Source organism: Gossypium arboreum, chromosome 12 (genome assembly GCF_025698485.1).
Source record: "Gossypium arboreum isolate Shixiya-1 chromosome 12, ASM2569848v2, whole genome shotgun sequence".
In the NCBI taxonomy this organism is placed as follows: domain Eukaryota; kingdom Viridiplantae; phylum Streptophyta; class Magnoliopsida; order Malvales; family Malvaceae; genus Gossypium; species Gossypium arboreum.
In genome coordinates, this window is record NC_069081.1 from 90830906 (window position 1) to 90845117 (window position 14212).

The 14212-nt window shown below is 32.0% G+C and overlaps 2 protein-coding genes across 2 annotated transcripts; both read right to left on the reverse strand.

Moving 5' to 3' along the window:
* Window positions 1–3396: 3396 nt before the first annotated feature.
* On the reverse strand, window positions 3397–7723 carry LOC108476767 (rhodanese-like domain-containing protein 4, chloroplastic). Its single transcript, XM_017779085.2, has 8 exons — window positions 6837–7723; window positions 5184–5286; window positions 5027–5107; window positions 4851–4925; window positions 4609–4683; window positions 4364–4444; window positions 3903–4091; window positions 3397–3761 (listed from the first exon to the last, which is right to left on the reverse strand). Exons 1-8 carry the CDS (start codon window positions 7445–7447, stop codon window positions 3714–3716), a joined length of 1263 nt encoding a protein of 420 aa, XP_017634574.1. The 5' UTR covers window positions 7448–7723; the 3' UTR covers window positions 3397–3713.
* Window positions 7724–10201: 2478 nt separating this feature from the next.
* On the reverse strand, window positions 10202–13693 carry LOC108477292 (uncharacterized). The gene is made up of 8 exons (XM_017779796.2): window positions 13340–13693; window positions 13194–13267; window positions 13031–13111; window positions 12865–12949; window positions 12670–12767; window positions 12468–12555; window positions 11461–11815; window positions 10202–10677 (listed from the first exon to the last, which is right to left on the reverse strand). Exons 1-8 carry the CDS (start codon window positions 13607–13609, stop codon window positions 10421–10423), a joined length of 1308 nt encoding a protein of 435 aa, XP_017635285.1. The 5' UTR covers window positions 13610–13693; the 3' UTR covers window positions 10202–10420.
* Between the last annotated feature and the right edge of the window lie 519 nt (window positions 13694–14212).

The window sequence follows — 14212 nt, forward strand, 5'->3', positions numbered from 1 at the left end:
CTATTCGGATGACGTCACTTGGGAGGGAGGGGATTATTTCATTTTTGGACCCCGTGTGTTATTCGCGCTTTCAAATCAGTCCCTTCCTCCTTTATTTATTTCTGGATTGGCCCCGAATTCTTGTTTTAAATTCAATTTAGTCCCTAGCTTAGTTATTTAACACCTTTATTATTAAATTAGTTAATTTTATTATTTTCTTTTATTATTATTTATTATATTTTTCTATTATGTTTTTACTACTTTATTACTATTGCACTATTGTTATTATTTTCCTTCTTATTACCATTAAAATTATATTCTCTTTCTATTTATTTATTCGTATTTTTTTATATCATCCTTTATCCGACAAAAATAATCCTTTCATAAAAAGTAAATATTCCGTATTTGGTAATTCGAGATAATTGTGCCCTAACTTACTGGGCTTCGATTTTTCTCATTTAACCTAAATAACGGAATACTTTTTTAAATCGCTATGCGAGTCTTGAAAAATGCTTATTCTCGGAGATACGAAGTGTTGTGCCCTAACTTACCGGGTATGACATTTTGTCACCTCGAAATAAGAATTTGCTTTAAAATAAAGGCAATATTCGTTGTTTGAGAATTCGAGAAAACGTGCCCTAACTTACTGGATTTCGATTTCTCTCGTTTATTCTAAATAATCGAATACCCTTTTAATAAATTAAAATATGCAAATTTCATATAAAAGGCAAGCTTGTTCTCGAAAATTCAAGATGTCGTGTCCTAACTTACTAGATGTGACATTTCATATTTTGAGACGAGAAGGTCTTTAACACTTGAGCATTTTCATAAAGAAGGATCGTATTTCAAAAGTCTTTCAAGTTTTCAATCTTCGACACTAAGACACTAATTAATCAACTAGGTACCAATTTTGGGCGTATCGAGGGTGCTAACCCTTCCTCGTGCGTAACCGACTCCCGAACTCATTTTCTGATTTTCGTAGACTAAAAATTATCGTTTTAGTAAATCTTAACTTTTATTAAAATGATTAATTTAAGGTGACCCGATCACACCTCATCAAAGATGATTGGTGGCGACTCCCGTTATTTAGTTTTCAAATCCAAGTCGATCCCCGTTTTTTCAAAAAAATGGTTACGACATGGCCAATAATATTTCATATCACATATTGATAACATAAGTTATCTTTACTCTTTAAAGAGTTATCTTAAGAACTCTCATTGTTCTCTTATTTATTACTATGTTCCCGCTTTTAATGGTCTATTAGTATATCTTTTATTTTATTTATGTTTACATTCACTTCGAGGAATACAACAAATCTAGTAGGAAAGACTTATAAACATCCCAATAGATTCTTTATTTCATAATTACTATCGCAAACATGCGGGAGATTTCAAATCAAAATCTATCTATGCATGTTGTCATGATTAGTCTCCAATTATAATAAACAATAAATAAAACATAGTAAAATATACCTAAAGATCTTTAACATCATCGTCATCACTAGAAAGTATGAGATTGTTCGAAAATATTCTTGATATCATATGGATAACGATATCAAATCTTTCACCATCCTTAAGAACAAGAAGTAAAATAAGTTAATCAAAACAGTGACAACATATAATGAAATAAGAATGAAAAATAATAATCAAATATGAAATATTAAATAAAAGAAATTTCCTATAAAAACTTTGCATCTTGCCGTCAAATAAATTGAAAATCATGGAGGATAAATTTGATTGTCGATAAAAGGAACTATCACTTTAAACAATATCGTGCTGATAACGTATTATAAAATAAAGAGAGATGGGGAGAATAAAGAATAAAGAAAATATGAAAGCAACAGAAAATGTACTTCATTGATCAAAATGGGTGATTACAATGCTTCATTAGAGTCTCTATTTATAGCATAAGAAGTATAAAAGAAGTAGAGATATAATTCTAATAACTATTAGAATTTAAAGTATATCAAAACTTTATCTCGATCATGATAGACATCTACTTAATAAGATATTCATAACAATTTTAGATTTTTTATATTAGCTTTGAGTTTTAATAAAGTTTTTGTTCAATAAAATTTGATATTGTTTGATAAAATTTTAAAAATAAAATTTAAAGTAAATAAAATTATCAATAACTCTTTTTTTTTAAAAATTATGTGTTATTTTTGTTATTTAAATATAAAATATTTATTATTATATCATAATTTTAATAATAAAAAATTCAATACAGTTTGGGTAACATTGACTTTCAACTTGCAAACACAAAATTGTATAAATATCATTGATTCGATTTGTGAGATATATATTTTTTTCAACCCTGTAATAAATAGTACCATTAACTCATGCAACAAAGCAAGGGTGGCATTATATCATTGATATGATATAATCACTACTGTACTGAGTCTATTTTGTGATTTAAATGAGATGTGATATTTAAGTAAAGCTCTTTTAACAGTGATGATTACAAAATTTGAATTCACTCCATTAATATTTAGAGAAAAAAAGTTCACTATTACTTTTTCAAATCATCTACTAATGTTTTTGTCTATTTCGTGGTTTGAACTTTTTCCAATCACTTTTTCAAATCCTATCATTTTGATTGTGCATCTATTCTATTAGATTTATTTAAATATAAAAGATATAAATACCCTCAAAATTATCATTTTAATCTAGAAAATAAGTCTTTTGATAATTTACTAACTGAGTTAGGACCCGTTAATGAGTGACACCAATTTAATCAATCTCTTAATATATAGTATAGATATTTAAATTATTGATTGTTATTATATAGTTTCAACTAGGGCATTTGTTATTCAGTTTTAATCGAATTAACTAATCAAAATTCGATTTCATTTGATTATTTAATCAATCATTAAAAATTAAAATTTAAATTATTGGTTAATTTATTTCAATTAACAAAATCAATCAAATTAGTTGATATTTGAATATTATTTTTGGTTATTGGTTAAAACTAACAATCGTTTTATTTCTTATTTATTTTAAAATTTTAATATGTTATAATTCCATATTTGATAATTATTACCATTTTTTCATGTTTTACTTTTTCTGAGTTATTATATATTTTTATATAATTAATCAATAATCATCGATGAGTAAAAAATATAATCTAGATTTAAATCAATTTAACGATTAAAGTCAGAAATTGAAGAAGAAAGCTATTTAAATTTTAGTTTATAAATTGTAATATTCAAAATTGTTTCATGAACAAAGCTTAATTGTAAAAGATAAAAATAAATAAATGAATAAAAAGAAAGAAAGAAAGCAAATTTTAATTGGTGAAAATAATGCAAACAAAAAGATCATACGACAATAATAACTTAAATGAAAATTTTCAAATAATTAAATGATTATTTTATAACTTTTAGAATTTAGATAACTAAAATGTAAACAAATTCAGTTTAATTAATGATTAATGCATTTTAACCGAATCCATTTCAACACCCCTGATTTCAGAACATCCACATACATGCATAAGGAAATACTATTTGTCCAAAGGTTAACTGAAAATATTAAAAGAGAAGCTATGAAATTGCTATAAAATCATACAAAGATACCTAATAAAATAAAATAAAAGACAGCAACAAGATGAATGAGGCAAAGACCAATGGGTGTTTTGGTTTTGAGGAAGAGCTTTAAAACTTTTAAGGACTGACCGATTCCAGTTGTTGTTTTTCCTTTAGTCGCGCACACGGAGTTCATTGAAACCGTGAACCTCTACGGCGGCGATGGAGTAGGGGACGTCGGAGGCTTAAAATCGGGATACTGCAAACATAAAGAAATCGAAAAACCGATAAAACCTAAGCCGTTTGATGTTTTCCCACGGCGAAGAAAGATAGCAACCATTTCTATTACAAAGCATTAATGTTACAACAGTATCAAGCGTAAATTGAAAACTGGCATTACCGAAGGATACGGTGAAAGCGGTCTCGGAGTCCCTGAGCTTCCTTTCGCTTTGGATTCTGATTCGGGTACTGCATTAATTTGGGTAGGCGTTTCTGCTGATACTTCGCTTTTAGGCTCTGGGTTTGCCTCTGTAGGTGCCGGAAGAGCCTTACTAGTTGTAGTTGTTGGTATTAAGGCCACCCCTATTTGCTGCATTCAAAGGCAAATCCAAATATAAGAGAAATTGGCTATGTTGCTTCAACTCTTCAAGGCTTTTTTTAAAATACCCGCGTCTGACATGTGTTTTTGATATGACCATGTCGACCTTCTACTATATCCATGTTCGAGCAACATAGCATTTCAGAGACAAGTAGTTTTAGGTTTAAGTGATGTAATTTATCTCTACAGCCAGAGTAGGTTTCACTTGTCGAGAAATCGAACTTGCTTATCAGATAAATGAAGCATATATCGAGGTCAGATACCTTTATATCGTCGACAAGCTCCTTCGGAGCCACTTTTGTGCTTAAGAATTCATCGACTTGTTGAAGTGTTTTCTTTCGGTCCTGTTAGAAATACCAGTAGGTTAGTTTAATCATTATGTTTAGGCCTTTGGTATAAAAGACCAGAACTTTCGGTAGTCCATTCAAAGAAAGCCACAAAATACTTGATTTTCAATCAAATTTATGAAAAAGAACGAACAAGTGAATGGGAGGCCATGGCGACTTACCTCTGCAAACAGAAGCTTCTTGCTTAGAAGCTGAATAATAGCAGCAGAGCCTAAAACTTGAAGTATTGTTTCTATCTGAAGATGATGGGAGAAAACTAGGGAGTCAAAAACCGTATTTGCTCGGACTTTTCATTTTTCTTTAAATACTCGTGTGCAACATAGTTTTGGACATAAATACAAGGACATTATCCTCTAAAGTAGCTCCGAACATACTGATGACGGACATTGTTCAAAAACCATACCTCTGAAAATGCTAATAAGCCTAATCCGGTAGCTGCAGCGATCCCTAGTGTAACAGACAAGCCATCCGATTCATCCTGTGTATTATCGCAAAAAATGTTACGATAAAACCACAAAGATGCATACATTTCATGCGTCGTGTTGTTGTTGCCGAAACAAAAGAAATGAATATGCATACCCCGAAGGCACCACTTAATGTTTCCGTCAAGTTGCTAAGGTCGAGACCTTTCTTCGGTGGTATCCATGGAAGACCGCTATTCTGCAAAATTGCAATCAATGTGATAGGATGCAATTTCAGGATTAAAGAACAAAAAATGATTTGAACCGGTAAATACCATCCATCCTTGTGGTCCTTCCGCGCCGTCTTTTATTGCATATGCGGCTTTGAATCCGTTCACGGTGACCAATTCCGCGACCAGCTCGGAGTTCCCATTGAATCTGGGCTTTCAACACAAATTTAACAACACTAGGATTTAAGAGAGGGCAAGAGACCATGTTCATTTATAGTATAATCCATTTCGTATCAGATATAGAGATATCATCAATCAGAATGGATGGTGGAAGAATATATGTCTAACCTACTACAATGTATAACCCAACCAATACAAAACATAGCGGACAAAGAACCGGACAAAACCCACGAATAACATACGTACATGGTGAAACTGAGACCCACACAGGACTCGATATTGGATACCCAGAGCCTCTGCCTTAATCAACAAGCCAAGGCTTCATTGGCATCACCTTGGTGAAATTGAAGCAATAGCAATGGAGATAAACAATGAATTCTTAACTAATTATAATTATAGAAATGTCATAAGCATATAATTGGATTTAGCAACAACGAAATACGATCATATTGATTGACAATTACAGAAACAATGCATCTGAATCACTATAAGCAGAAATTAATCATTACAAAACACCAATCAAATCACTGAAAGCAGAATTAATCACTAAAACTGGCCACTTAAGATCCTAAGAACTCAACCGCATAAATGCTTGTAAGTGGTAAAAGTACGATGAAGGCCTAAGAGTTAGATTGATTTTTATCCCTTTACTCAAAAAATGAGTAAATTGGTTCTTTCTGTTAAAAATTCCATCCATTTGTACTATTAAAAACTAATGTGGATAATAGAATTATCATATAGTGACATGTGACATACCATGTATACCGACTTACAAGTACCAATTTTTAACAAAATGACTAATTTACTCTTTGATCTAACATGAAAGGGCCAATTTACACATTTTTTGAGTAGAAGAGACAAAATACAATCCGACTCCCAATAGTACAAAAGTCTCGATGATACTTTTACCGCTAGGAAGTTATATATATATGTGTATATATATACAAATTACAAATGCATAGGGTTAAAAATCTTACTTGTCGATAAACAAGGTGAATTGGAGCATTAGCAATGGAGATAAACGATGGGTTCATAACAAATTATAATTACAGCAATGTCATAAGCATATACTTGGATTTAGAAACAACGAAATACGATCATATTGATTGACAATTGAAAAAAAAAAAAGCATCTGAATCATTATATGCAGAAATTAATAGATAATGGAGGCCTTTTATATTGTATCGGATTGTATTTTGTCCTCTTTATTAAAAAAATAAATTAATATCTACAGGATAAGATCAAAAACAATCTGATTTTTTGTTAAAAATTTCAATTATTTTATTAGTCATGTCAATTTTATGAATTAAAAAAACGAATTTATTATTCAAACTAACATACTAATTTGTCATTTTTAAGTAAATAAAAAAATACAATTGGACGGTAACATATTTTTACCAAATTAATTATTACAAAACACCAATCAAATCACTATAAGCTCTCAATGGCATAACCAGTGGATTCTTAACTAATTATAATTCTAGCAATATAATTCATGCAAAAAATGCTAGGAAGTCATATATGTGTGTATATTTATATGTATATGCATATACAAAGGCATGGGGTTAAAAATCTTACTTGTCTATGATAAACAAAGTGGTATTTTCCGGTTCCTTGAATTTCAAATCCAGTTTTTTCAAGAACCCAAGCTTGTCTTCACCATTAAAGGCAATTGATACAGGTTTCTTCCCAAAACCCTTTATATCAGGGCTGCCAACATCTTTAAACTCCTTGGGTCCTCTGATATCCAGCAACTGAGCATTAGGATCCTCACCCAGCTTACCATACGCACTCCTCGCGGTTTCAATTCCCCATGGTTTTGAACCCTTCAACACCTGAGACAAGATCAATGGAACCGCCAAAGCAACGGCACCACCGGCTACGACCGTGGGGTTATCGGATATGAAATTGACGACACTATGAAGAACCCCATCGGAGGAAAAGCTAGTTGTCGTCTGCTGTAGTGCTTCGTCGTATGATAAAGCTTTAGCTAAAGTAGTAGGGAAGACTGAAGATAATAGAACTATACCCCCATGTAGAGCCGCCGGTGTGGTCTTGATGAAAGCTGATGGAGCTTTGGGCGGTGAAGCAAATGATGATGATGATGATGATGATGATGATGATGGGAAATTTTTGGGTTTGTAAAGAACTGAGAGTGGTGTAAAGCGTGATGGGTGGAGGACCTTCATGGCATAATTTTATAGTTCTTAAAGATATGGTGGAAAAGCTTGAACCATGGACAAAAATGGAGGGTTTGTTGAGTTTTTTTTTTTTTTTGTTGGTGAGCTTTGGGTGCTGGAAGGTACTGGAGTGGACTGAAATACGAGATCGATACCATTTATTGCATGACACATTGGAAGTGAAACCAAAGTAGCTTTTTTGATCGTGTCCTTTAGCTTGGACATTTTTGGTCTTTGATCCCATTTGTGTGGTTGATAATTCTCTTGTAGAGAAACTCAATAGTACATCTGCAATACATTGGATTTGTTGCAACAATTGTACTAGTACATTAGTGAGGGTTTCAATGTCAATGTGAGATTTGTTAGGGGGACAAAAATGAAATTTCCGCATTTTAAACAACGAAAAAAAAAAGGGGTTAATTTCTTCAGATATACTCAAACCATGACTCAAATTTTATATTGATACTTAAATTTCGAAAACAATCTAAAACCATATAAAACCATCTAATTAGGGTTCTCAATATTAATACCACTCAAAACCTGTTGTCCACCTAGTCATTAGTTTGATCACTAAATGGCAACTTTAATATGAGCATACTGGTAAATTGCATTTTACTCCTTTTATTCAAAAAATAGATAAATTAGTCTCTGTAAATTATATAAAAGAGCAAATTGATCCTTATACATCAAAATAAAGCACATATGCTAACTAGTTATTCTACCAATCACAAATTTTTAACAGTAGAAATGGATGAAATTTTTAACAAAAATTACTAGTTTGCTCTTTAACCTAATATACAGAGTCTGACTTGTCTATTTTTTGAGTAAAAGGAACAAAATACAATTTAACTTTTAATACAGAGACTTCTATGGTACTTTTATCAAAACATATCATAAACACTCGCGTAACTACACAGATAACTTAAATTCGGCATAATAAAAGAATAATCCTTCTTTTTTAAATATGTTCTATATCATATCCAAAACGCTAATTAATGCTTAAATTCTCAGCTAAGCTAACAAAAACATCTTATTAATATAATACTGAAACTTTGAAAACACAATTAAAACATTTTAAAATTGATGGACGAATTTAGAATTAAAACAGTAGTTTAGGAACATGATGCAATTAACCCAAAAAAAAACTCATGTATGTGCTGGTCATAGATTGATTTTATGTCTGTGTCTGATTTGTCCAGTTACGGTTCAAACAATTACAAGTGGGCCCAAAGTTGATAATAAGTCCAATAATCAGTCAATTTCGATGTTGAAGCTTTAAAACATTGTTTTATACCTGGATCTTTAAACCAAAAATCACACCTTCTGGCCCAGATAAGGAGATAACGAAAGCTAACGAAAGGACTTTTTCTTTAGGGTTAAACTTGGCAACATATTCCAATTTAATTCCTGAATTTTTTTATTCATATTAGTCTTGAAATTTAACAACTTTTTTAATTTGACCCCTAAATTTAAATTCCATTAAGATATGATGACATAACACTCTAAAATTATATCATGTCTTGAAAATTTTAAAAATTTATATAAAATTTTAAAAATACGAAATTTTATTAAAAATTATCTTTTTTAAATCCAGTGATGAAATAACATAATATCAAAATAACACATCGCCGTAACTTAATGGAATCCATGCTCAGAGACCAAATAGAAAAAAGCTGTTAAATTCCATGACTAATGTGGACCAAAAAATTTTCAGAGATCAAAATGAAAAAAAGTTAAAAGTTCAGGGATTAAATGTTACTTTATTCCTTTTATTTATGGTTTTTGGCTGACACTAAGACTAAGGGCCAGTTCTGCATTTCTTTTCAAAAACACTTCTGGCTCCAAAAGTACTTTTAGAAGAAAAACTGTGCAGAACAAACTGCTTTTGGCTGAAATTTTTAACTTTTCAGAAGTGCTTTTCAAAACACTTCAAAGCGGAAGTTAAAATTTTAACTTTTCCTCTCCCAAAAGCATTTTAGTGCTTAATTACTTTTCACCCCTTCAATAATAGAGTACTTCTCTTTATTTTTCTTGGTACTTAATTACAAATGTGTTAAAATCATTAATTAAAAATAAAAAATATTTTTAAAATACTAATTACAAATATTTAATAGTTATATTTAAATATTTAAAATATAGTTTATATACTCTAATTAAATTTTATAAATAATTAATATTTATTACTTAAAAATATTTAAAATTTATATTCCATATATTAAAATATTAACAAGAAATTATAATATATTTTTTTATATTCTTACTAAAATATAATAATATTAACTAATTTAAATATTATTTAAATGTATATTTGTTACTTGATAATAACATGTCTAAAATGGACATTTTATTTCTCAAAAGTCTTTTTGACAAAGAATGCTAAACATTCAAATTTTAAACCAAATTTTTCAAAATCACTTCTCAAAAGTATTTTTCCACAGTACTTCTCAAAAATACTTTTCAAAAGCATTGCCAAATTAACCCTAAAGCTGAATGGATATACAAGAACCGACCATATTTTCTTTTGAACTGGCATTCGCCACTGAATGCCGAAGGTCAAGGTCTAGTTATGACCTCACTTCCTGTACTTTTCGAAAAATTAATGTCTCTGCTGTTAATTTCATCATGAACTTAAGTCACTCTCCATATCTAATTTAAAAATTAAAGTCTAATTGATAACACTATTAATTAATTGTCAATTGGACTTTAATTTCTAAATCAAACAAATAGAACTAAAATACGGGAATCAAAAGCAGACGGCATAAATTTCAAAATTCAAGAAGAGTACAGGGACTGGGGCAAATTTAAACCTAAATCAAATTACACTCAAATATCTTGGAGAAAACAATAAATGGTGAATGCAACCGTGCAAAATAGACAAATACCAAAAAAATAGAGTGGAGAAAAAAGAATTTTCTTGAAAATTCTAATTTCAGCACATATGGCATGAAACCAGAACCATGTGTAGCAACAAAAGTGGAATGATCATAGAAGATCAAAGAAGTAATCCAAACCTTGTCCGATTTCCCATATCGAAATGCCAGTTCTCCAGAATCGAGCTTCCTCTAGCCGCATGTAAATCGACATCAACGAAGGGTAGAACACCGCATGTCTGACATTGTTATCATCGAAATATACGAAAAAATGCTCTCCACTGTTCTTTTCCCATTGTAGTTGAGGCCTATGTTTTTCCAACAATGAGAGGTAATCTCTACCAAGGATAGCTCCAGCACCACCAGAACCTGCTCAATGTTTTAATAGAAGCCTATAAAGTCACATGCAGAACTTGGTCGTCTTACAACAAGCCATTGAAAATACATCACTAATATTATATGATAGGGTAAACTACACCCAAAGTTTCTAAACTATATAACTTTACATTTTGGTCACTCAACCTCAAAAAGTTAAAAAATGGTTATTAAACTCTTCGAAAGTTTTTATTTAAGTCACTGAGTTATTAAGTTTTTCTTTTTAAGTCCGGCTAACGAGCTTCAAGCGACAATTCGATGACCGGTATGGTGAATCAGCACCCATCGGCGAGTAGAAGAACATATCTTAGATCCAAGTCAATCTGACAATAAATATCAAATGTTGGAGAAAAAAGCTATTTGGATTTTGGTACACAAATTAATGACATGCAAAACTGTTTCATAAAAAAATCAAATTGTAGAAGAGAAGGGGAAGGAAAGCTTTCGATTGGTGCAAGTTGTGCAAACAGAGAAAGCCATACAACAATGATTTTAATAGCCTAATGACTTAAATGAAAATTTTTGAATAATTCATTGACCATTTTGTAACTTTTTGAATTAAGTGACTAATACGTAAACTTACTATAGTCTAATGACCTTGAATGTAATTTACCCTATAAGATATCATGGAAGGATTAGCTAATGAGTCAATTATCAAGGTCACATATTTGTTAAGATCACTAGGTCCTAGGGATATGATTATAGTCCAGATGGTCTAAACAACGGAAGGCGGGTTCAAAATCAGCTTAAGAAATATGGGAGAAGAAAATGAAATACCTTCTGAAAGGATAAAATCATTGCCATAAAAATTGATGCCAAGAAATATCTTTGGAGCCAATCTCTGAGCATTGTTTCCCGTGGAACCAAGAAGCAGCCGTAAGGTAAAGCGTATCCAGTTGAGAGGTGCATTTGGACCAGGATTATTAGGACCCGAGAAGTCATAGGTCATAAGTGAAAAACCATCCACAGAACCACTCAAGCTCTGAAGATCAGCTGGTCCAAAATCATGCTGCTGGAGCGCATCTGAATGTGGTGGACCTACAACATATACCAACTGCAATTGTTGCTTGGGATTCCTTGTTGATGCCACAGAATGCAGTGCATGTCCGAGTTGTTTTATAAACTTGAGGGCCTAGGTGTTTAAACAGCAAAAAATATTTCAAATCTCTAAATAAAAAATGATAGACCATTTCATTTTCTATTGCTACAGACAAGGAGTTGCCACGGATCAGAACAAAAGAATGCTTGATGATTCTATGAACCTTAAGGTTTGATGTCAAGTAAGAAAAAGGAAAATCCAAGGCTTTCCACATACTCGTTTCCTTTTAGTAATCGGACTTCTATTTTAGATGTCACTAATGCCTAGCATCAATAGAAAACTGAGCAAGGCTTCATTCCCATGAACTTAATGTAGAGCTAAAAGGGGAGCACAATTCTTTTGAACTCAAAAGAATGCATAAGAAAATCTCAAACTTGAGCATAATGCTTTGGAACCTCAAACTTAATAAAGAGCTAAATGGATTTTGAACCAAAAACATAAATGAAGTACATAAGAAATCAGGAGACTTTGATCCCGAAAAGAAAAACAACAAAAGGAATCAAGGTATCGGGTAGAAAATTGGCATAGCAAAATCGAAGAGTCCAGGAAATAGTAATAGATTTGGCATGCTCATGCAGGATAGTCCACAAAATGCCACTTCAATACATGTCTAAACCCCATGTCTTTGGGAACCAGAAATACACAGTTTTAACAAATACAAAACATCAACCGAGGTGATCATTACCATATTCCTCAAGTCTGGATTATGCAAGACACCGTATGCAGCCCATCTCGACCAAGACTCTAGCACAATACCATCATACTCCATTTCTCTATTCATTAAGGAAATTATCCACACAAGAAACAACATTAGAAAACATTTGCATAATGCCTTACGTAACATTGTATACCAACAAAAGACCATGGAATAAGAAATCGGAGCTTACTTGCACTCAGTTACCATGAGGTCAATAGCTTTATCCATTTGTTTCTTCTTTTTAAGCAGCTCTGTAGGAAATGCTTCCAAAACTATTCTAGGTAATATCTATATATATCAAAAACATATTTCATGATAATGAAAAATACTTTGCTAACAGGCATACAAATTATCCCTAAAAAATAAAAAATTAAACTTATATTACCAAAGCATTTCCCCTCATTCTAAGCTCTGATATCCATCCTTTATCAGCATTATGTCTCCCTTCCAGAATCAAGCTGTTTCCATGGCTGGCAACGATTTTTTTTTTTCAATTTTAAAAATTTTAAACAAGTGCTAACTTCAAAGTGTTAATTCAAAATTGGATTTACCTTTTCAAATCATACCAAACAGGTGATAAGTGAGTAAACTTAGAATTAAACCTCTTTGCCATTTCATATCCCTTCGAATTCCTACAAAACTTTTAACTTCAAATAAATAACTTTTTTTCGTTAAAAAATTAGGAAACTAAAAGCAATATTGAGATGATCTTACCATGGAGTAATGTAAGCCAATACTGGATAATCATAATTTCTTTGCGATTCATTTCCAGCTACGTTCGTATTCTCCTGAAATTACTTAAAATTTCAAATTTTGATGAATATAAGTTCAAATTATATAAATTTCAATATGGTTCTTACAGTGAGGATCTCCTGGAAATTAATGTCAGTTTTGATGGGTCCTCGCTCCGTTATGACCGGTTCCAAACGTTTCGTTCCTGAACCGTATTTGTATACGTATACGAGAACAGATACTGCCGGAATTATGATGAAGAAGAGTATGAATATACCGATAAGCTTACGCTCCGAAGCATCTGAGTCGTTGAGTTTTTCTTCTCGAGTTGCTGGTCCAACTCGATCTTTGCGCCGGTCCTGACTCGGTTCCCCCCGGCGCTCCCGCCTCCTCGCCATTTCTCTCTTTACTCTCAGTTTTCGAGTCACTGAGGAAGTCAATACTTCGGCCAAAGAAGAACAAAAGAGGTTAGTGCTTTTACTGACAGGGAAAACGACTTGCCGTTTTGAACTTGGTTCGATATGACAAGTTTACCCTTCATAGTTAATGATTTTGCAGTCCAGTCAGTGGAAGGTGGAGAACAAAAGGGTTGACTTCTATGATTAGTCCCTGTCCTTTACTCAACTTATGAATTTAGTCTCTATTTGATGGGGTCTGTGTTTGATTTTCCATTGTCAGCTTCCAAGTTGTTGTCTCGGTTGACGTTCTTGTGACATCGGAGACTAAGGTATGTACACATAATGCCTGTTACAGTTAATTGAAGTTACAAAACAAATTGATTAGCTTATAAGAGTTTGCAACACAGAGAGTCATAGGTGATTAAAGATGATCAGAGTTAAGAACCCTTGGTAGGATCAGAGTTTGATAGGAGGAAGAAAGGTAATTGATAGTGTAAGAGGAGAGAAAGAAGAGTTGTATGATTCAATGTTTGTGGGTTTTAAAAGGGGCGGCTCTGGTCCTTCTCAAGACATCACACGTCATTTTTGTATTACTTAGTTTCA